This window comes from Ursus americanus, chromosome 25, assembly GCF_024610735.1.
Source record: "Ursus americanus isolate L20-20 chromosome 25, mUrsAme1.1.p, whole genome shotgun sequence".
In the NCBI taxonomy this organism is placed as follows: domain Eukaryota; kingdom Metazoa; phylum Chordata; class Mammalia; order Carnivora; family Ursidae; genus Ursus; species Ursus americanus.
In genome coordinates this window covers 28,933,779-28,958,299 of record NC_142151.1, presented here as the reverse complement: position 1 = coordinate 28,958,299, position 24,521 = coordinate 28,933,779, and the positions used below count along the sequence as shown (strand labels likewise).

At 38.8% G+C, this 24,521-nt stretch overlaps 1 protein-coding gene across 17 annotated transcripts in view; it reads left to right on the top strand.

Moving 5' to 3' along the window:
- The window catches only part of CAPRIN2 (caprin family member 2), a 46,469-nt gene extending 32,524 nt beyond the window's left edge, over window positions 1-13,945 (top strand). For 3 of the 17 annotated variants that reach the window (XM_045811802.2, XM_045811800.2, XM_087855746.1), the window contains exons 13-19: window positions 1,815-1,919; window positions 4,036-4,182; window positions 6,917-7,085; window positions 8,405-8,587; window positions 9,317-9,417; window positions 11,621-11,684; window positions 13,023-13,945. In XM_045811802.2, coding sequence (XP_045667758.1) covers window positions 1,815-1,919; window positions 4,036-4,182; window positions 6,917-7,085; window positions 8,405-8,587; window positions 9,317-9,417; window positions 11,621-11,684; window positions 13,023-13,591 — 1,338 coding nt within the window. In that variant the 3' untranslated portion in view covers window positions 13,592-13,945. The other 14 variants (XM_087855742.1, XM_045811806.2, XM_087855740.1 and 11 more) reach the window with 13 other exon arrangements.
- The last annotated feature ends 10,576 nt before the right edge of the window (window positions 13,946-24,521 follow it).

The window sequence follows — 24,521 nt, the reverse complement described above, 5'->3', positions numbered from 1 at the left end:
CCTTATGGCACTTTTCTTAACAGTAACAGCTCTGACAGGTTAAATATTTTGACCAGATGGCTCAACAGTTGTTGCCTTCCTGTCCAAAAACTTCCGAGTAAATACCATTTGTTTACAGTGGTTTTTATATTTAGTTTGATAAGGTGTGGCTCTGTTTTTAAAATGTATTTGTCGAGCTGCTCGTTGCTTTAAGGGTTCCATTTTATCTTTTAACTGTTAGGTTCTACATACAAGTTAAATGTTTTTGAAAAGCCACTGGTCTAGTTTAGTACTTCTCAGGGGCAGGTCTGTGGATGGCTGCATGAGAAGCACTTGATCCCTTTAATAGAGAGATATATTCCTAGATATCACCTTAGACCTATCGGATCAGAATTTCTAGGGATATTACCTAGTCATCTATTTATAATAAGCTTCCTGGGTGGAATCTGCACATCCATTTTATGGGAACCACTGGTCTCCAACGTCATGTTTACTCACTAATACCCAAAACTACCTTCAGCTGGTCCGCTTAAAGAACAGTAATAAGGAAGAACTGTCTTAACTTCCGAGTAATACTAAGGCGAAGAATGTGTCTTTATTTTGTTGTTGTTAAGTGAATCTTTTAGCTAAAATTCAAAAGCTTAAGTATGAAGTGCCCTGAGTTGCCTTAACACAGCATTTGTAAGTCTTTCTCTGGCAAGAGAGAGTTGTGTCCCCACATCAGCCAGTCCCAATTGTTTTGGGCAGTTGTCTCATCATTCTAATGAGGGCCAGAAGAAAGACCTAGTTTTAGAAACACTACAGCCTCGTAATAGTTCTAATATTTTGGTCAGATCTAAGTTATACCTATTTATTTAGGTATATAAAATGTTCTAAAGTATTTCAAAAATCTTTTTTCTTAAGACCGTTTTAAAACTTGGTCTCCATTTCCTTCCCAGGAAGTGGCCTGTTATGATGACCAGCTCTAGAAGGTCACTGCAACGTAACTGCAATTTGGTTGCCATTCATTAGTTTCCACTTTACCCATTCTACTACTGGGGCTTCTGAGAATCACATCAAAGCATATTTAGATAAAAGGAGTAGATGCACTGACACTTGAGACTGTGCAGTTGCTAGGTTTTTATAGATCTCTGTTATGTTCTAATATCGTGCCATAGAATTATTTTCTAGCCACTTCTAGTTTTTTATTGGTGACAGTTGTCACAGCCTTAGTTCTGTGTTTCCAATTTTTGTTTATAAATACTGTTAGCTTTCATTTTTTGTTAAAATTTTGATGCCGCTGTGATTTATGTAGAGCGGATCCTTTCTATTTGTGCTTCTACCTACCTCTTTAAGACATTGGGAGCGCCGAGTCAAAACATAGTTACAGTCCCTGGCAGAGCTGTGCCCAGAGTGTTAAATGTACCCTGAGCTGCTTCTGGTGAAATGCTGTTGGTGCCAGATGGAAAATCTGGACCCAGGTTTCCAGGGCCAAGAATCTTGATAAGTGAGGACGGGATTAGATGTGCAGCTTTGGTGACCAGTCCTGGAAAGGCACTTTAGCTGACTGCTGGGGTTTGGCTCTCAGCTCTAACCCTTAATTTTTGCGTGATCTTGGGTTAATTACCTCACCTTCCCTAGCCTCTGCCTTCTTATTAATAAAATGGGGATAGTTGTATCTGCCTCACAGGGTTATTATTAGGATTCAATATATCATTACTATGTGTGAAGTGTTAAGCATTGTATTTGGCACTAGTAAGTGCTTGGTAATAGTAACATGTTGGGAAGCCCACGGCCCAAGAAATAAAAAGTGAACAAAATGTCTTTTACAATGTTTTATATTTTCCCGTGTCTAGGCTGCTTCTTCTTCAGTTACTTGTAGCTCAAATGCTTGCTTGGTTACTACCGATCAGGCTTCTTCGGGATCTGAGACAGAGTTTATGACCTCAGAGACTCCTGAGGTAATAAGAGACCAATTGTCTTAATTTCTTTTCTGTCTTAAAGAATAGCAGAACCAGCTTACCTTATGCATTACAAGCACGATCGGTTGAATGATTTAACATTTATACTTTACTCATGTATTGCTTTCTGTAGATGTTGTGGTCCTGGAGATTACACAGGTAACTTTGTTGTGACTTTGTCATATAAATAGACTTAATAGTGTGTTGCCTTACCAGATACAACAAATAGGTCTAAGTTGCTGATATCAAAAAAGATGAAAAGTTCTAGATGGGAGAAGGTCAAGTTTCTCACTATATTTATATCGAAGAAATCCTTAGTGGAAAAATCTACTTCTGTAACTGAAGACTCAGTAAGTTTATAGTGTTAGTATTAGCACTGCCTCCATTGGAAAGAGTTACGTTCTCTTTTTGGCTAATTTTGTCAAGAGCATTTTGATAGTACAGTTGACCCTTGAACAACACGGCTTTGAACTTACACTAGAGGTCCACTTATACTAGAATGTTTTTTGGTAAATACAGCATAGTACTATAAGTGTTTCCTTTTTTTAAATTTAGTTTTTATTTTAATTCCAGTTAGTTAACATACAGTGTTATATTAGGTTCAGGTATACAATTTAGTGATTCAACACTTCCATAGAGAACCTGGTATTCATCACAATAAGTGCTGTCTTTAATTCCCATCACCCACTTAACTCATCTCCCCACCTACTTCCCTTCTGGTAACCATCAGTTTGTTCTCTGTAATTAAGAGTCTTTTTCTTGGTTTGTTTCTCTCTGTCTCTCCCCTCCCCCCTCGTTTGTTTTGTTTCTTAAATTCCACATATGAGCGAAATCGTGTGGTATTTGTCTTTCTCTGACTGACTTACTTTGCTTAGCATTATACTCTCTAGCTATATCCATTCATTGCAAATGGCAAGAGTTCATTCTTTTTTATGGCTGAATAATATTTCATTTCATTTTTGTGTGTGTGTGCGTGCGCGTGCACGGGTGCACACATACATTCCACATTTTATTTACCCATTCATCAGTTGATGTGGTGGACACTTGGGCCTTATGATTTTCTTAATATTTTTCTCTCGATTACTTTATTATAAGAACACAGTATATAATATATATAACTTACAAAACATGTATTAGCAATAGGCTTCCTTTCTGTCACTATAGGCTATTAGCAGTTAAGTTTTTGGGGAGTCAGAAGTTATATGCAGATTTTTGACTGTTGCAGGGGGTCAGCACTCCTAACCCCTGTGTTTTTCAAGGGTCAACTATATTAAGTTTGTGCTTTCAATTCTAAAGTGACAGTTTTTGCTAAGTTCGAGCAAATCCTTGAAGTGGATATAGCAAGATACCATGATTTTTTTGGATTAATTTAGCAACTCTTAGGTTTTTAAAAATTATTTCTGGCTATTATTACAAGAGAATGTATTCATTATAGAATATAAGGAAATATAGATACTCATTAAGTTTTATGGTGCAGACTTGGTCTAAATTAAAATTACTTGGTTCCTCATTTTAAGAAGAGGAAAGTGTGACCAAGTGAGTCACAGCTCTCTACTTCATAATATGATTGGGATTGGTTTTTTGGTATCTCTTTAAGCTTTTGGATTTGTAATCTGTTACATCAAGGACTTGCTTATTACCGTAGATAAAGGATGATTTAAATTAGATCAGGTTTGATTTTCTTTTTTAGGCAGCTGACATAGAGATCCAGGAATAAGACTTTAAAATCAAGAAAAATTAACATTGACTAAGCAACTAACCTAAGATTCTTCTTAATTCTTCTGTATAGATTTGAAATAATATTAGATTCTTAGCTGGAAAATACCATTTCAGGGTTTGAAAAGGACTAGGTACTCATAAAAAGTTGAGCATCTCATTTGTTAGACTGATAATAGTAAGACTCTTTGACCTAGTCAGCAAGCTGTGCAAAGCAGATGCTAGTGTGCGTCCTCAGCAGTTGCAATTTGGAATTGTAAGCAAAAGCTATTCTTTTGCATTCCTGTGTCCAAATGTCATCCTATAGAACTTGCTGACTTAGGCCAGTCTGGGGTTTAGTGTAAGTTAACTGCTTGTTATGTGGCAGGTGATTGGCTGATGCTGCATTTCTCCTCCCCAGGCAGCAGTGCCCCCAAGCAAGCAACCGTCTTCACTAGCTTCTCCAAATCCTCCCATGTCCAAGGGCTCTGAACAGGGCTTCCAGTCTCCTCCAGCGAGTAGTAGTTCAGTAACCATTAACACAGCGCCCTTTCAAGCCATGCAGACAGTGAGTATGAAGCGTGAATGACGAGTGCACTTCATTGTTCCTGTTAAAAAGCCATTGCTTCTCTTACATCCATTATTGGGTACTAAGTATGTGAAAAACTTTGCCTTTGTATTACTCTTATTTGGGTTGATAATTTACTTTTGTCAATGCAAATACTGTTTGTAGTGGAAGAGCATTAAATCCAAAGCCTTGAGAATTTTGAATGGGTATTTTATCAGAACATTTTCCCCTCTCAGAAAAATAGTAGCAGGCAAAGCTGAGGATCCATATTAATTAAATGAAATGTGTGGCTGAGAAACATAATTTTCTTTCCCTTTTATTTATTTTTTAAGATTTGTTAGAGAGTGAGTGGAGGGGAGAGGGAGAGAGAAACCCAAGCGGACTGAGCATGGAGACTGATGCAGGGCTTGATCTCATGACCCTGAGATCAGACCTGAGTGGAAACCAAGAATTGGACACTTTCACAGACTGCACCACCCAGGCACCCCAAGAAACATAATTTTCTATGAACAGCTTAATAATACTAACCATTACTAATATCACACTAGTGATGTTCGTAGCATCCATAACCTGAAATACAGGACACGTTATTGGGTGTTCTATCATTCCTGAAACTTTGTTTTGATTTCTTCTTGATCTGGTGCTGGTTTTTGGATTCCAGTTTGTTATTCTGAATTACATATTCCTCTACAAATTAAGTTTAAAACTTTTTTTAAGGTAATATTACAACTAGGTTTATATATTTATTCTGTCAAATAGGATAGTATAAAACAGCTCTTTAGGGAAAAAAAGTCTTAGCTTGTAAGTATCTGATGATGCTTTAATGCCCCACTCTAGGTAGTTTTGAGTGATGATGGAGGGCTGGGGTCAGTGGAGTGGCCTTGGAAAGCAGATACAATGCAGGGAGATAGGTTGGTAAATTCAGAAACCTGAATTCACTAATCTTATCACTTCCTGCTTGGCTGCTTGAACTGCTTAGTTTTTGTTTTCCCTCTTACCCTGTCAGTCCACCCTGCACAGTACTGCCACGTTGGTTTTACTAACTTCCTAATTAAAAGCAAACAGTGATTCATTACAGAATGAAATTGAAAGTCTTTTGCTTGACAATAACTGTGGAAGTCTGGTATAACCTTCCAGGCTAGTCTCACGTACTTCTTTGTATGTTCTTGTCACAGTACCTTTTTTTTACTCACGCCAGTCTGTCTTCTCTACCTGTTCGACTCCTTTCCAGTATGAATTGGTTCTTGTTTGTTCATTAATTCAACAAACAGGTAGTCATGAAATCAGACACAGTTCTTAGTCACTGGAGTTGGATTTTAGCAATGAAAAAGAGACAAGTCTTGGTGCTCAAGAAGCTTACGTTTCGTAATAGAGGGCTAGAGAGAAAAATACTCGTATATATAATACTATGAAGTGGTGTATGTTACAGGAAAAAATGGAGCAGGGTAAGGGAGCTAGAGAGTAATGGAAGTGCTGTTTATAGACAATGGCCAGAGTTTGGACAGGTCACTGCCTGCCATGTGGTAGGAATTTAGTAGATCCAGATTTTTTTCGTTCATCTCTAATCTTTCCGAAAAGTACCCTCTTGCCCTGTGTAGCTTTCATTCTCAGTATCCATTATAAGATAATAATAGTAGCAGGAAAATTAATTTTTGTACTTGAGTTTATATCTGTTAGAAACCAAATAGAAGTGTTTTCTTTGCCATGGTAAAATATGCATAACATAAAATTCACCATTTTAACCATTTTTCAGTGTATAATACAGTGGCATTCAGTACACCCACAGGGTATTCCTCTCTCTCTCCAGCTCCTGGTTACCTCTCCTCTCCTTTTTGCCTCTGACTTTTACCTATTCTGAGTGTTCATATAAATGGAATCACAGTATTTGCCCTTTTGCGTCTGACTTGTTTCACTTAGTACGATGTTCTCAAGGTTTTCTGTGTTGTACCGTGGATCAGAATTTCATTCTTTTTTATGACTAAGTAGTATTTGTACGCATATACTACTGTTTTTTAGTGTGAGGCTTGATCTCACAACCCTGAGATCAAGACCTGAACTGAGACTGAGCTGGGTGCTTTAACTGACGGAGCCACCCAGGCACCGCTGTGCTGCGTTTTGTTTATCCATTCAGCTGTTGATGGACACTTGGGTTGTTGCCACCTTTTGCCTATTATGAATAATATTTTGTTCTTATGTGTAATAAGAAAATTATCTAAACTATATAGATTAGAACCAAGCTATAGATGTTTTAATCTTAGCATACAAAACCTGAATCTCTGCTTTCAGTTCTTTTGGGTGTATGTTAGAAGTGGAATTGCTGGGTCCCATGGTAATTCTATGCTTAACTTTTTGAGGAACCACCATCCTGGTTTCTACAGTTCGTTGCACCATTTTGTATTTCCACCAGTAACGCACAAGGTTCCATTTACACCACATCTTCGCCAACATGTAGATTTTTGTTTTTTGTTGTTGTTGGTTTTTTTTTTTTTGTAACAGCCATTCCAATGGGTATGACGTGGTATCTCATTGTGGTTTTGATTTGTATCTCCCTAATGACTAATGATGTTAAGCACCTTTTCGTGTGCTTATTGGCCATTTCTCTTGGGGAAAAATGTTTGTTCGAGTCTTTTGCCCATCAAATACAGGTTTTTGAATGTTGCAGAATTTTGTTAGATGTCACGCTTAATTTTCTATGAAACTTCACAGATGACTCGGTGTACCCTTGTCTTTTAAGGTATTTAATGTTAATGCACCTCTGCCTCCACGGAAAGAACAAGAAATAAAAGAATCCCCTTATTCATCCGGCTACAATCAGAGTTTTACGACAGCGAGTACACAGACACCACCCCAGTGCCAACTGCCAGCGATACACGTAGAACAGACTGTCCTTTCTCAAGAGACGGGTAAGATCTTTGCATATGATGTTTTGAAGACCTAGAGGACAGCTGACTGAATGGAAAGCAATGCGCTAGTGATGGTTTAGGGGTTCTTTCTTGACTAGTTAAGCATTATTTCTTCACATGTTCAAGTGTTGAGAAACACTTAAATGCCTTTTTTTCTATTTAGTTAAGTTCACCTCTTAATTTTGTGTCGAGGCAGCCCCTGGGTGGTTGATTTCACCTTGAAGGAGGCTCATGTTTTAAAATCTGATTGCTTTGATTCCCATAGACAGTGAGAGAGAGGTTGGTAGGGCCCTAGACGGCTGCTTTTATGAAGGGTTTGAAACCATTCTGTTGAATTTTTTAGTGCACACAGATAGCTATCTGGTCTTTTCTCTTTTCTTCCCTCTTAAAGCATTAAGACCAAGATACAACTTAGTGTGTTTATTCCACTGTTTGCTTGGAGATGAAAACCTATTTTGCTCTTCCATGCTATTCCGATACATGAAAGAATAGGCAACTTTGTAGTTATTTCCTAGTTTAATAAACACCTGGAGATTTTTAGTGTTGGTATTTCAGACCCCTTTTGAGTTTTCTAAAACTTAAGCCTAAGTAAGTGAGTTGGGCATTCTGGGTACTTGGTTCATCACGAGAGGTACTAAATGTAAATCCTTGGACCCAGCCACCCATGACCCCGTTCTCTTCTCATCTGTGCTTAGGTGAAAACATAGGGCAGATGATTTACATAAGGAATATTGGTCACACGCTTTCTTAATTACAGTATTAGAATTCATTATCTTTTACTCCTTGATTGGAATATTTAGCCTTTTTTTCTTTAATTGTGGTAGAATATACATAAAATTTCCCATTTTAACCATTTGTAAGTGTACAGTTCTGTGACAGCCAGATTGTTGTGCAGTCAACACCGGCATTCATCTCCAGGACTTTCTCACCTTCCCCAGCTGAAACTCTGCCCACTTAACACGAGCTCTCAACTCCCTCTCCCTACAGTCCCCTGGCAACCTCCATTCTACTCTGTGAATTTGACTCTTCTAGGTACTTAACCTAGAGTGAGTGCAGTCATACAGTATTTGTCCTTTTGTGACTGGCCCGTTTCATTCAGCATAATGTCTTCAAGTTCATCCATGTTGTAGCATGTGTCAGAATTTCCTTCCTTTTTAAGGCTGAATAATACATACATACATATATATAGTACCTGTGTGTTTTTTTTTTTAAAGGAGAAAATTGTATTAAAGGTTTTGATATACAATGACTTTTAAGTATAAAGAATATTAAATCTTTGTTACCATTTAACTCTTGGACTCTAAAACTGTTTCCTTAAGCAGCAAGTTATCCTGATGGAACTATTCAAGTAAGCAATGGTAGCCTTGCCTTTTACCCAGCACAGACGAATGTATTTCCCAGACCCTCTCAACCATTTGTCAATAGCCGGGGATCTGTTAGAGGATGTACTCGTGGTGGGAGATTACTAACCAATTCGTATCGGTCCCCTGGTGGTTATAAAGGTATGCTCTGAACAAAATTTAATTATACTGAATTATTTTGTGTATATATTTACTTAACTCAAACTATTTTTACTTTACGTTGTTCCCTTTTTAGTTGCCCTCCATATTGTGTTAGAGAATTCCCTATTTCTGCAAAATGCAGTATTTCTAAAATACCTGTTGTGTATATAACAGGAACTTTTTGTATGAAAAGCAGATTGATCCTGTGACTTGCTGAAGTGAAAGATTGAGCATCTTGTTTTTCCAGGGATGAATTTTGGTTTTCATATTTAAATATTAACTTTCCTTTGTTAATTGACTGCTCAAAATATGTCATAATTAGGCAATGTCCACTTTCTAGTTATTTAATAGAGGATACTGTAGATAAAAACATAAACTTTGAGACTATAATTTTTATTCTCTTAAGTCTTAGAGGTGGTTCAAAGTGTTCTGTCACTGCTTGGTATTAGCAATCGTGCTGTAGACAGGCCTTAGCTACCCCACTTTCTGCACTCCACCTGCATTCCGGTAATAGTAAATTTCTACAGTTGTATTATTTGAAGTCAGCGATAATGTTATAAATATGTGTTTTGTTGTGGAAGCAATATCAGTAGAGTTTGCTTAAAGAAGGCATAAATCAAATGATGGTATTACAGGATCAGTTTAACTTTTAAAGTGGTATAGAATTAGACTCTTTAAAAGTTCAGTATAATTTTGCCCATAATTTTATTTAAGTTGTTTATTTATTAGGTTTTGATACTTATAGAGGACCACCTTCAATTACCAATGGAAATTATAGCCAGCTACAGTTCCAAGCTAGAGAATATCCCGGAACACCTTATTCCCAAAGGGTAAGAATAGTTGTTGTAGTTGAATAGTAGTACAGCTTTTGATGTTAAGCCTGTGATTCAACTACCGCAGAGTCACAGTTTATTTTGTATAAGGTGCTCTTTGTTTTAGAACTGCTTGTCAGTACCGTGGAGAGTAGTTGAGTTGGAAGCTTTTCCAGTAACCCATAGAGGATGAATGACAATTGCCTGTTAACACAGAACTTGGAAGGTCCTAAGGACTTTATCATGTTGTCTGTATTAACTCATTTACTCCTCTACCTCGTAAGAGACTGGGGTTCAGAAACAAGTAACTTGTCTAAGGTCATTCAGCAGGCAAGTGGTAGAACAGAGATGAGAATGCAAGTTTCCTAACTCCAGACCATTGCGTTGCTTTCAATTTAACTTTTCTAGATATCAGGTGTAGGAGAGGCTTTTCTTCATAAGTTTAATTTTTTTGGTTTATTATTTGCATAACTAAGCACATTTTCTTTAAAACTATGATAAAAGGCTGATAAATCTTGGGATCTCCCTGTCATTGATCATATATGGATATGACTGTATACATCAGAATTTTCAGTTTTGAAGTTTTATAAGCCTTTAAGTATGTATTTGGTACCAAACTGAGTTCTGTTATAATATGTAAAGTACCTGTATTTGAAGAGCTTACAGTTAGTTCTATGACGAAAGGTAGATGTCTGTTCGGAGGCAGTACTGAGAAGGGGTTAAGAACACACTTCAAAGAACATACCAAATCACCTAAGTGTCCTGGGTTTGATCCTTGATTTCTTTACTTCCTTTGTTGTGTGACCTTGGGTATGTTGCGTAAACTTTCTGAGCTCTGGTTCCTCATCTGTTAGATGAAGACTCATCTGCGAGTTACTCATCTTACTCTGAAGTGTTGTGAGGATTATTCTGAGCTATCCTGAGGATTAAGTGAATTAATACATATAAATGCTTAGTACCACAATGCCAGACGTATATGAAGCATGCAAGTATTAGCTCTAATAACATGTATGTGAAGGGAGTGTGTTGATTAATATAGACTTCAGTAATGGAGCTAGTTGTTTTTTTTTTTTAATTTCAGATGAGACTAAAGGATTGGTTATTTATTTATTCTTGAAGATTTTATTTATTTGTCAGAGAGCAGGCCCATGCACAAGCAGGGGGAGCCTCAGACAGAGGGAGAAGCAGGCTCCCCACTGAGCAGGGAGCCCAGTGTGGAACTCAGTCCCAGGACTCTGGGATCATGACCTGAACTGAAGGCAGACGCTTAACAGACTGAGCCACCCAGGCGTCCCAGTGGAGCTGTTCTTAACACCAATCTTCTAGCATTCCTGGGGCACCTGGCTGGCTCAGTCAGTAGAGCGTGCATGACTTTTGATCTCAGAGTCGTGAGTTCAAGCCCCATGTTAGGTGTAGAGTTTACATTAAAAATAAATACATAAATTTCTTCCTGAAGAACCATAAGATAGTAATAGTGGCTGCTGTCGGGAGGAAGATTAGGAGTTTGGGGTAGGAGACTTAATTATTGTGTACTTCTTGTCCTGTTTACATTTTTATTGCATATATTATTTTAATCACACCAGATATTTTCATGAGTTGTATGGAGGCTGACTTTCACCATATTTGGGAGTCTGTTTGAACTGTTCCTCCTGAACATTTTTTCATGAAGATACTAAATTATGTTTTCAGGAAATAATACATTCATACAATATAATTCTTATCAACTCCTGTATCAAAACAGAACAAAACAATACCCTAATGTAGTTCATACATGTCTTCACCATTTGGTTTATAAATAGGGCAAGATTGAAATAGTCTGTGTTCTTGCCTTATTATTTCCTTGTATCTTGAGATAAGGGATAGAGGACCATGCCATATTTCTGAATCTCCCTCATTACCTAGCATTATTGTATCTTTTACTTAGTGTTTCCTAGATGCCTTATCATGTTTGCAAATATTAGCATACCTAGTTGGTCAGGTTAATTAACAGATGAAGCAAGTATTGCTATTGTGGCCCTTGCTTTTGTTTGTTTTTTTTGTTTTGTTTTGTTTTTTTCTTGGTGTTTGGAAACATCTGAGCCTCTGTGGTTCCTGGGGAAGGCCAGATAAAAGGCTAAGAGGATTTTAATCCTACAGTTTTACCAGCCAGTAACACTGGGAAATAACTAATTATCATCTTGCATTTTTGGTGCCAAGGTTAAATATTTTGTGTTCGTTTCAGGATAATTTCCAGCAGTGTTACAAGCGAGGAGGGACATCTGGTGGTCCTCGGACAAATTCAAGAGGTAAGGATAATTAACTGGGTTACCCGAAACATACCTCTAGATCTTTCTTTATCTTCTGTGAAGTTCTCTCTGAAGCGCATTGTTTTCACTGTTTGTCTTTTAAAGTTTTCCTTTTGTGTAAGTGTAGTACTGAAGACCTGAGGGAGATGCTAGACTACTGGAACGGCTGTGGCAGTCAGTTGTCCATTTAATTAAAAGTGCCTGTGTGTGCTTCTTTCAGTTGGCCTGACACCACAGTTTATTTCAGCCTTTGATACATACTCACTATGTATACTTCAGATAGTTTCATGTGATGATTCAGGATGATGGTTCTTGTAATAATGGGAACTTCTAGATACTCTAATGTCACTACATTGAAAGATAGGAATAAACAACAACTAAGACACCATGACTTAGGCACCTGAGTGGCTCAGTCAGTTAAGCGTCTGCCTTTGGCTCAGGTCATGCTCGCGGGGTCCTGAGATCGAGCCCTGTGTCGAGCTTCCCTGCTCAGTGGGGATCCTGCTTCTCACTAGCCCTCTGCTGTTGCCCCTGCTTGAGCTCTCTGTCTGTCAAATAAATAAAATAAAATCTTAAAAAAAAAAAAAAAGACACCATGACTTGAAATTTCAAAAGCAGGGTGTTATAATACTTTTTAAAATGTGACGATACTATTAAAAGATTCAGTGTAACTGAGAAAATCAAGAATTACTGAAGATTAACTAACTTTATCACAAGAAAACAGAATCTTTTCCATTTAAGAAAGAAGTCGATATTCACATCTTGGTCTTATATCTGAGCTGTGTTTTTGTACAGTAGTTAAAGCATTAACATTTCATGATATCACGTTAACGTGGCAATGTAGAATAGACATTCATCGTGGTCTTAGGACCATAACAAAATAATCTTTAAGTGGCTAGGAGTTCTAAGAGTTGGTTCTTTTACGTAATCTCAGTTTTCTTGAATCCTCATATATTAGATACTTTGAGCGGATTTGTCACTGAGGAATGAAGAACTGAGTGAGAATTATGGAAGAAAGATAAAGAAGTAAAAGTGTTCAAACCTGGGTTTTTCAGACCGTGGTTTCTTTAAAAAAAATTTTTTTTTTTTAAAAATGAGGCTACTAGACAAGATCATTGTAGGTCCTTTTTGGCTTTTGGGGGGGGCTTTAGAATTGTAGTATATAAGCCTCTTGCTAGAAAAATCTAGGAAAGTATACTATAGCTATACTTTGTTGCTTTTGTTTTACAATTTACTATAAAATGTATCTTTATCTGTTTCAGTAGCCGACTAATGTTAAATATTGTGTTCAAAGCTAACTGCTTCATTATGAGAAACTCACTGTTGCTAATAAAACAGCAGGGTGGAGTGATTCTTCTCAGGTGAGCAGCCCAGAAAGAGACAACGAAACCTTTAACAGTGGTGACTCTGGACAAGGAGACTCGCGTAGCATGACCCCTGTGGATGTGGCCGTGACAAACCCAGCAGCCACCATACTGCCAGTACACGTCTACCCCCTGCCTCAGCAGATGCGAGTTGCCTTCTCAGCAGCCAGAACCTCTAATCTCGCCCCTGGAACTTTAGACCAACCTATTGTGTTTGATCTTCTTCTGAACAACTTGGGAGAAACTTTCGATCTTCAGCTTGGTAGATTTAATTGCCCGGTGAATGGCACTTATGTTTTCATTTTTCACATGCTAAAGCTGGCAGTGAACGTGCCCCTGTATGTCAACCTCATGAAGAATGAAGAGGTCTTGGTATCTGCCTATGCCAACGATGGTGCTCCAGACCACGAGACTGCTAGCAACCATGCGATTCTTCAGCTCTTCCAGGGAGACCAGATATGGCTACGTTTGCACAGGGGAGCAATTTATGGAAGTAGTTGGAAATACTCTACATTTTCAGGCTACCTTCTTTATCAAGATTGAAAGTCAGTGCAGAATTGACAGTAAAAGGATGGTGTTCTAATTAGTGGGGTTAAAGGAGAAGTAGTCTTTGCCGTTGTGACTGATTGGTTTAGGAAAATGGTATCATTCCTAGAGGAAGGAGGAGGTCCTTACTTTTTTGTTTTCCTCCCCAAGGTGAAAAATTTCAAGCTGAATGACAATTAGCACTAATCTGGCACTTTATAAATTGTGATGTAGCCTCGCTAGTCAAGCTGTGAATGTATATTGTTTGCACTTAATCCTTAACTGTATTAACGTTCAGCTTACTAAACTGACTGCCTCAAGTTCAGGCGAGTTATAATGCCTTGTTGTGCCTCAATAAAAAAGTTACATGCACCTTCAGTGTTCTTATTTGATTAAACATTAGTTGAGAGGTAAAATATTTAATTTTTTACTATTCATCACTGATAACTTTTGAATGGGCATTCATGGGTTCATGCTATTTTTTTTTTTTAAGATTTTATTTATTTATTCGACAGAGATAGAGACAGCCAGTGAGAGAGGGAACACAAGCAGGGGGAGTGGGAGAGGAAGAAGCAGGCTCATAGCAGAGGAGCCCGATGTGGGGTTCGATCCCACAACACCGGGATCACGCCCTGAGCCGAAGGCAGACGCCTAACCGCTGTGCCACCCAGGCGCCCCCGGGTTCATGCTATTTTAAAAGAAGACGAACAGTTCTTTTTTAGACTGATCTTATGTGTCCTTCACCGAAAGATTTCATCTGTTTTCCATTGCCTATTAAATAACATTTCTCCTTGAAGCTGGACATGTTATCTTTAAGCACCTACTACGTGTATTATAATACAAAATACAGTAGGAGATCACAGGTGATACTACCGGTGTGCCATCAGGAAGACTTCCCTTCTAGTGGCTTCTCACTTTCAGGAGGCAGAATGTTTGGTCATCAGAAAGCATGGCAGTGCTGTGTTTGAGTCCTCATTTCGCCCCTTGGTTATCGATCTTGGGCAAGTTATTTTACCTTTAAGATTTCTGTTGTCTTTTGAGGGGGGGTGCAGTAATGAACTTATTTCTGTGACCTCATTGGGCAAACGTGAAGTTCCACTAAGAATATATCTAAAAGACTTAACACCATGTCTGGCACATAAGCATTTAATAAATGTTAGGTGCTCTAATTTTTTCATTCCAAAAACTTAGAGAATCCTGTGCATGTGTATAGACTGTTTTATGTAGTGTTACTGCAGCAGGAGCTGCCAGAGTTCAGTATTCGTTCTAGACACATATTCTCACAGTTCACAGTTTAAGCTTACCTATGTTTCTCATGAATAGAACTTACATCACTTATGTAACTGGAATACTAATATCCCTAACCCAGAAATTACCCACCGTGTGTTTAAAGAATTCTGTTAAATAGTTAAGCACATTACATCCTCTTTCTTGAAAACATTATACTAACATTTAACACCATGGAGAGTTAAATGTGGCTTCAGAGTTTAACTGATGAACCCATGCCCAGCTCAGAAAATATTAACGATGATAATTCAATGCTCTTATACCAACTCCCCGAGATTATTTAACACCTCAGGGTAAGAGGCATTACACAGTAACTTCCAAAACAAGAACTTCCTGCCTTAGCAAGTTGGTTGCAGGGTTCACAGTGCCCTTCTCCAGCCGTCCCCTGTATCCCAGAATACTGCAATCAAGATGCTTGCTTTTAAAAACCATTCTTTAATCAATAAAATAGTTTATACACTAAGTTCCCCCTGAAGTTTTCTTCTTTCATTTTAAATTTTTTAGTCTTTCGTTAAATAAACTCTTACCCAACAATTGTGAGCATGTTATCGCCTCTATAATTTAGTGAGTAAATGCAGTTTTTAAAAGAAGGTGTTTTTTTTTTTTTTTTGAGATTTACTCACTCCTGTACCAATGCTTTGTCAACTACCTCATTGTTTTAACTTTCTCAGCTCCAGAACAGCTGTGTTTTCACACTGCTCTGACATCACATACTATGTTTTTATACTATGATCTTTCCTGTTTGCAGATTTTAATTCTTTAGCCTTAAGGGCTGATGCTCTATTGTGATTTCTCATGATAACCAGGGTGATAGTTTATGTATTTTATAAGGTGGAGTAATCGTTGGCATATAGACATTGAAGTTTTTCCTTATGAATTCCACTCTGCTTCCCTGCCACATGCTTGATTTTGATGAAAAATTTAGATTTGTCTCACTCGTTCTGTACTTGGCTGATTTATCTCGAGGTATTCTTTTTTTTTTTTTTTTAAGATTTTATTTATTTATTTGACAGAGATAGAGACACCCAGCGAGAGAGGGAACACAAGCAGGGGGAGTGGGAGAGGAAGAAGCAGGCTCACAGCAGAGGAGCCTGATGTGGGGCTCGATCCCATAACGCCGGGATCACGCCCTGAGCTGAAGGCAGACGCTTAACCACTATGCCACCCAGGCGCCCCTGTCTCGAGGTATTCTTAATCACTGCTTTAATGATACCAGCTTTTGGGCAGCTGTTGACAACTGATGGGTGCAGTGCCCTTGTTCTCGGTGCAAGACGCCGAATGCCGGAGTGTAGAATACTGTTACCCAATGTCAATACCAGGAGGCCCGAGGCTCACTAATTCTAAATTGTCCAAGCATTATTTCTTTATTCATTTTATTTCAAGGGCTTCATTCCTTGAAATGATTAATCTTGAAAATAGGTGGGTTATATAATTTGTGTCTGGCTCTGGGGCTACGAAGATAAATGGCGTTCAGGTGGTCAGACACATGAGTTACATCAATTCCATCCGTTTCATTTGCTGACAGCACATCACTCTTACATGATGCTGTGCTCACGATAGGCGTAGCTGTCGCCTGTCACCGTACAGTGCTGTCAGAATACCGTTGGCTATATTCCCTGTGCTGTAGCTTCCATTCTCATGACTTACTCCACAACTGGAAGTCTCTACCTCTCACTCTCTTTTACTGCTTTCATCCTTCACCCCTTCCCCTCAAGCAACCACCAGTTCTCTGTATAGATGGGTAGGTTTCTGTTTTTTGTTCTACATGTAAGTGCAATCATGGCATTTGTCTTTCTCTTACTCCACTTAGCATAATACCTTCTAGGTTCGTCCATGCTGTTGGATATTGCAAGATCGAATTCCTTTTTTATGGCCGAGTAGTCCCCTGTAAATATACAGCACATCTTTGTCCACTCATCTACCAGTGGGCACTTGGATTGCTTCCATAGTTTGCCTATTGTAAGTAATGCTGAAGAACAGTCTCTTCTTGAATTATTTCTTCGATTCTATCACACATTCCCCCCCCCCCCCCGTTCTATATCTGGGACTCTTTTTTTTTTTTTTTTAAGATTTTATTTATTTGACAGCCAGCCAGTGAGAGAGGGAACACAAGCAGGGGGAGTGGGAGAGGAAGAAGCAGGCTCCCAGCGGAGGAACCTGATGAGGGGCTCGATCCCAGAACACCGGGATCACGCCCTGAGCCGAAGGCAGACGCTTAAGGACTGTGCCACCCAGGCGCCCCACTGTGCTACCCAGGTGCCCCTATATCTGAGACTCTTAACCATTCAGAACCTAGAACTCCTTAGACCCATTCTTTAATCTTCTCTTGTCTCTGTTCACTTTCTGGGAAAGTTCCTTCATTTTATCTTCCTACCTTTTCACAGAGTTTTAAATTTCTGCTACATTTAAAATTTATAAGGACACTTCTGTCATCTGAATGTTCCTTCCATGTATGTGTTCTGCTCTTGTCTCATGATTGCATTATTTTCTAAGGATAATGTTTTAAGTTTTCTAGCCTCTGCAGCCCATTTCCTACACTTTTTCTGTTCTAGTTTCTTATCCGTATTGTTATATTTGCTCAGAATCTTGTGATAATTGGATGACCGTTCAGATTTAAGAATGGGGCACCAAAGATATAATTGGAAACTTGGAACGCAGAGGTGGGACTACTTGACTTTAGGGTTTACGGTAGCATGATTTGGAGGGGGGGGTCAGTGTGGGAGTATGGAAGAACTTTCTAAGTGGGACACAAAACCCAGACGCCATAAAGGATGGATAAATTTTACACATAGAATTTATTCCCCTAAAACTCTGTTTGGTGGAAATGATGTCAAAAGACAAATGACCACCTGCAATGGGAGGAAATTGAGAAAAAGATGGCCAAAAAAGGGGCAACATGTATGAAGAGAGTTCATACAAACATAAAAAATGATCAGTAAGCATATATAAAGCTTTTAAGTGTGTATTTTTGGCAAGCGTTGGGAAATGAACACTCATTGTAGATGGGAATGAAAGTGTTATGTTTTTGGAGAGTAAATGGGCAATAACTATCTAGATAAGAAAGCATGTTTTTTGACCCAGAAATTCCACTGCTGGAATATACAAATAGTTTTAGAATTATGCCATGATATATGCATAAAAATACTCTGTATAATATTAATTATAATAGCAAAATCTGGAGAAACAACCTAGATGCCCGCCAGTAGGGAACCAGTTAAGTCAGAAGGGAAGATACAGAACACAGCAGAGTACGCAATATTATTTGTGGAAACATTCCCAAACGTATGTGTATGTGATTATTCGGATCATTTTTTTCTGGTAGTTTGTACAAGAAATTTGGTAATGTCGACTCTAAGGAAAGGGGGTTGTAGGAAGAGGGAGGAAGACTTTTTATTTTGAATCTTACTGTAGAACTTGAAATGTACATACCACCTTTTTGTTAAAAAAAATTTAAAAGATAAAATGGTAGGTTTATGGTTCTTACACCACCTTGTCTTTCCTTGGATGGAGCTTGAGGTTTTGTTTTCATTATCATTAAGCTGGGATAACACATGAAAGAGTATTACCATAAACACCTAACTGCTTGGGTGCCTGGGTGGCTCAGTTGGTTAAGCGTCTGCCTTCGGCTCAGGTCATGATCCCAGGGTCCTGGGATGGAGCCCCCCTCCATGCCTGCTCAGCGGGGAGCCTGCTTCTCCCTCTCCCTCTGCTACTCCTCCTGCTTGTGCTCTCTCTCAAATAAAATCTTAAAAAAAACAAAAAACAAAAACAAGACCCTAACTGCCTTCCACCTTTCACTAATATTTGCATTTCACCTCATCATTTACAGAGTACCCTTATCTACGTGATCTTACTGGGTCCTCACTGTGGCCCTGGTGAGGTAGATATTGTTTTAGGGCGTAAGAAGGTGGAGACTATCGGAGATTGATTTTCTAAGGCCACTAGCGGAAGTGCCTGGGCCAGATTTAGCTCTCTCAAGCCCAAATGCAGCCTACCATTTTCTACAGCACTTTTTCCTCTTCTTTAGTTTCCAGGTGCTGTTGCTTTTAGCATATTTCCCATTGTTTTGCACACACAGATGTTTTTGGTTCACTACCCAGTTTTGCTAAGGTTAACTAAACACTTTGTGAACTGGACAAACTGGACTGCATTGAGCTGTCGTCACTAGGTAGTTCCAACAGATCCTGGAGTTGAGATGGGTGAGTCCTTTTCCGGTGTGAAATGTGGAAAGCCCGAGGAAATAGAACATTTGGAGGAAAACAAACCCCACAAAACTGATTTGAAACTAAGTATTTCTTCTTTAGTCCTAGTTAATACTACTATCTTTAGGTTCTGTCCCTTCCCACCACCACTACCACCATTTTAGTCTCTTGGAGAAGAGACTGACTTCTGGTCAGAAACTTCCTAATCCCCTATTACTTGACCTTATTGATCACTGATTTTTTTTTTATTTTTTTAATTTTATTTTATTTTATTAATTTTTAAAAAAGATTTTATTTATTTATTTGACAGAGAGACAGAGACAGCCAGTGAGAGAGGGAACACAAGCAGGGGGAGTGGGAGAGGAAGAAGCAGGTTCATAGCAGAGGAGCCTGATGTGGGGCTCGATCCCAGAACGCTGGGATCACTCCCTGAGCCGAAGGCAGACGCTTAACAACTGAGCCACCCAGGCGCCCCTGGTTTTTTATTTTTAAAACTGAGAGAAGAGGTCCATCACATTCTTTTAGAAAAGTGCACTCAGGGCTTTTGGTTACATGTGTCATTTTAAAGGAGACTATTATTGACTTCTAGTACATTAACAAAATACTAAAGATCTTAAATCTACAAGATGTGTGTATACATGCTTGCATATATTTCAGATGCTCTGATGTAGGCAATATAGACACTTGGGGTAGAGGTATACACTTGCACATTATTTATCATGGTTTAAAAATATATTATTAAACTTACAGATAGGGTTTTTTGTGCATTGGATTTTAACTCCCATTTTCTCTTTACCGTGTGAACTAGATTCAAGCCTACTAACATAGACCAGCAGATGAGCTGCTGCCCACAGATGGGGAGGACAGCTGTGTGATATTCCATTTAGAGGACGAAAATGTTAAATCTCAAAGGCCACAGTGGCAGTGCTTGGAGTAAAAACTACTTCCCGTAATTGGAGTTGTAATCATGCCAGTTATTCTCACTCTGTGCTGTATTTCTTGGGTAATGTCCATGTCTATGTGCCAGCTAACCTATATACACAGATGACTCATAGTTCTCTAACAGCATCCCTGTGTTCCTAACTCTAATCCCTGCCATAGCTTTTTTGGGAGTGCCAGATGTGAATTTCCAATTGTCACTGGAAACCTCTAGCTGTCTAACACTTCAGCACTTGTAGTTCAACAAACTGATCTCTTCAAATTTTAATACTCCTTCAGGTTGCACTGGCTAATGACTTCCATGGGTCATCAAAGCTTGAAACTTCAGAATCATTCTTGACTTCCCTTTGTTACTTTATATATTGCGTAAGTCACAAATTCCTGTTGGTTCAATCTGTGAAATGTCTCCTATCTGTCTTACCTTCTTAATTTCTATTGTGGATATCCTATTTCAGACCCCTTATCTCTCTCACATGCATTCGTTTATCCGACAGTATTTGCAGTATTTATTGATTGCTTTTTATGTACCAGGCATAGTGTGAGACTAGGTCTCACTATGTCTCATTCGATAAAGGTTGAACAAAGTCTGCCCTCTTTTTAAATAGAATACAAAGACATAAGCAATGTGCTTATCTCATTTTATCCTCACAACAGCTCTTGGAAGCAGATGAGGAGACAGACGTACAAAGAGGTGAGGCATATGCAAACCATGGTAGTACAATAAGACAATATAGCTGGCTCACATTCTACCGTAAATAATGTAAATGTATCAAGAAATAGACATCCTCTCATGTAAAGTAAATAAAAAAGGGGACTCAAAAACAATGAGCCGTATATAAGTTAAACCTAAGTTATAGTTTAGGGAAAGCGATTTTAAAACACTTGCAAAGAATCATAGATGCTTATGGTTTTTTTTTTTTTGTCTGTTTGGTTTTTTTTACTGTTGCCTTAGACACTGCTAACTTGACAGCATTGTTTCTTTAGCAATTTATCTTCACTGAGTCTTTCCAAAGCCCACAGTTTTATTTTTTTGTCATATTTGTGTTTTATTTATTTTTATATTATGTTAGTCACCATACAGTACATCATTAGCTTTTGATGTAGTGTTCCATGATTCATTGTTTGCTTAAAACACTCAGTGCTCCATGCAATACATGCCCTTCTTTTTTTTTTTATTTTAAAAATTTTTTTTTATACACGCCCTTCTTAATACCCATCACCGGGCTAGCCCATCCCCCGACCCCCTCCCCTCTAAAACTCTCAGATTGTTTCCCAGAGTCCATAGTTTCTAATGGTTCGTCTCCCCCTCTGATTTCCCCCCCTTCATTTTTCCCTTCCTTCTCCTAACGTCCTCCATCCTATTCCTTATGTTCCACAAATAAGTGAAACCATATGATAATTGTCTTTCTCTGCTTGACTTATTTCACTTAGCATAATCTCCAGTTCCATCTGTGTTGATGCAAATGTTGGGTAATCATCCTTTCTGACGGCTGAGTGATATTCCGTTGTATATATGGACCACTTCTTCTTTATCCATTTGTCTGTTGAAGGGCATCTTGGCTCCTTCCACAGTTTGGCTATTGCGGATATTGCTGCTATGAACATTGGGGTGCATATGGCCCTTCTTTTCACTGCATTTGTATCTTTGGGGTAAATACCCAGTAGTGCAATTGCTGGGTCATAGGGTAGCTCTATTTTTAACTTTTTGAGGGACCTCCACACTGTTTTCCAAAGTGGCTGTACCAACTTGCATTCCCACCAACAGTGTAAGAAGGTTCCCCTTTCTCCACATCCTCACCAACATTTGTTATTTCCGGCCTTGTCAATTTTTGCCATTCTAACTGGTGTAAGCTGGTATCTCAATGTGGTTTTCATTTGAATTTCCCTGATGCAAAGCCCACAAAGTTTTAATGGGAGCATCAACTCTCTTTAATTAGGCATTTTGTTAAAATATTTATCTGAGATAACTGTAGATTCTCATGCAGTTATAAGAAATAATACAGATGGATCCTGTGTTCTCTTTAATTTCCTTCAGTGGCAACATTTTGTAAAACAAGATACAATATTACAACCAGGATGTTGAGATTGATACAGTCAAGATAGAGAACATATCCATCACCAGAAGGATCCTTCATGTTGCCTTTTATGGTAATGCCCATTTCCCTCTTTTCCCATCCCCATTTAAGCCCTCACAACCACTCGTCTGTTCTTTCTATGATTTATTATTTTAAGAATGTTATTTAATTTTTTTAAAGTAGGCTCTAAGCCCAGCATATAAGCCCAAAGTGGGGCTTGAACTCACGACCCTGAGAGGAAGACTCTGAGATCAAGACCTGAGCTGAGATCAAGAGTTGGACACTTAATTGACTGAGCCACCCAGGTGCCCCATTTAAGAATGTCATATTAGTAAAAGTTATATAAATGAAATCAGATAATATGTGAGCTTTTGGGACTGGCTTTTTTCACTTAGCTTAATTCTCTGAAGTTTCATCCTAGTTGTTGAATGTATCATTCCTTTTTATTGCTCAGTAGTATTCCATGGTATAGATGTGCCAGTTTTCTTAGCCACTGTTTTCCAGAGAGGTGTTATCTTTTTAAACCCCTACCAATAGTATATGAGTGATCCAGTTTCTCTGGTGTCACTGTATTTTTTTGTGTGTGTGTCTTTTCTCTCTTTTAATGTTATTGAAACAATGGCAGCAAGTCTCTCCCTACTCCAAACCATCTTCAGGGCTGCCACAGCTCACTTTTAGACGTGTGCCTTAAAGGTTTTGGATACGTCCGGGTAGAAGCATGGAAGGCATTTGGATACATTTAGTTTAAGGAAAGAGATCTTGGTTAGAAGCAGTTTTGTGAGTTGTCCCTATTGATTTGATGGTTATATAAGTGGATGAAATGACAAAAGCAGAATGGATTTAAGAGAAAGAAAAGAAAGAGATGAGGGCTAAAGACGGAGTCCTGAGAAGCACCAGTGTTTAAGACTTGGGTGATCAAGTGAGCAATCAAAATATTACAAATATGGGCGCCTGGGTGGCTCAGTTGGTTAAGCGTCTGCCTTCTGCTCAGGTCATGGTCCCAGGGTCCTCGGATAGCCCTGTGTCAGGCTCCCTGCTCAGCGGGGAGTCTGCTTCTCCCTCTCCCTCTGTGTTCTCTCTCTCTCTCAAATAAATCTTTAAAAAATATTAGAAATACATTCTTTTTTTTTTTAAAGATTTTATTTATTTATGTGACAGAGAGACAGCCAGCGAGAGAGGGAACACAGCAGGGGGAGTGGGAGAGGAAGAAGCAGGCTCCCAGCGGAGGAGCCCGATGTGGGACTCGATCCCGGAATGCCGGGATCACGCCCTGAGCTGAAGGCAGACGCTTAACGACTGCGCTACCCAGGTGCCCCTAGAAATATATTCTTTAAAACAAGGAAAAATATTTTAGAAAAAAAAGAGCATATAATACAGTGTCAGATGCCAGAGAGAGACATTTTCGGATGAGAACTGAAAATGTCTCTTGCATTTGGTATCCAAAGGATAAGTGTTGATTTTTGCTTGGCAGTTTCAGTGGGGGAAATGAGGGCAGATAGCTGATTGATGCACGAGTAGGAAGTAAAGAAGTAGAGACAAGAAATGAAGACCATTCTTTGGTATGAAAAGTGAAAAAGAATGAACAATAATTAGCATTATTGGAGAAGGATTGTTATTTAACTGGGGGAAATGCTTTTAGGCTGAGGTTGAGTCAGTGGAGAGAAAGGGGTTGAAAATATAAGAAAAGTTTTACAAAATTGTCAATTGTGAGCATGTAATTACTCAAAATTTATTTTATTTTTAATTTTTAAAAAGATTTTATTTATTGATTTGAGAGAGAGAGAGAACACGAGCAGGGGGAGGGGTAGAGGGAGAGGAAGAGCGAGAAGCAGACTCCCCACTGAGCAGGGAGCCTGGAGGAGGTCCACCCCAGGACCCTGGGATTATGACCTGAACTGAAGGCAAAACTTAACCGATTGAGCTCCCCAGGTGCCCCTCAAAATTTATTTTAATGAAAAATATATAGAAAAGATAGATTTATTGAGCAAGGTCCCAGAAGAGATGGGAGAGAATTGGGTTCAGATTGGAGGTAAGGAGGTGAATAGGGGTATGCAGAGATTAATTTGTGTTTGAGTGAGTTGAGCCTGATGGCTTTGCTCATCTTTGCAGGGCTCTATGAGACAGGGAGTTTGAGAAGCGTCTTGAGGGTTGGAACAGTTGCTGGGAAAATGGAAGATGGTTCTGATCAAAGAAGGAATAGGATTGTTGAGCCTAAGAAAAGAACACACATTTGTAGTGATGTCAGTTTGCATAGTGGGTCAAGGGTAGACTTAAGAAGCTGCATTGGGAGTTTAATAGCAGGGAAGGATGTGTAGTCAGGAATGGGGACCCTAAGGAGAACTAAAAAAGTAATTGAAGAATTATTGAGCGAGAAAGAGATGGAAGAATATGTCTTAATTTGAAAAGAGGATATTGGAGTTAAGATTTCAGAGGTCAAGGAGCTTT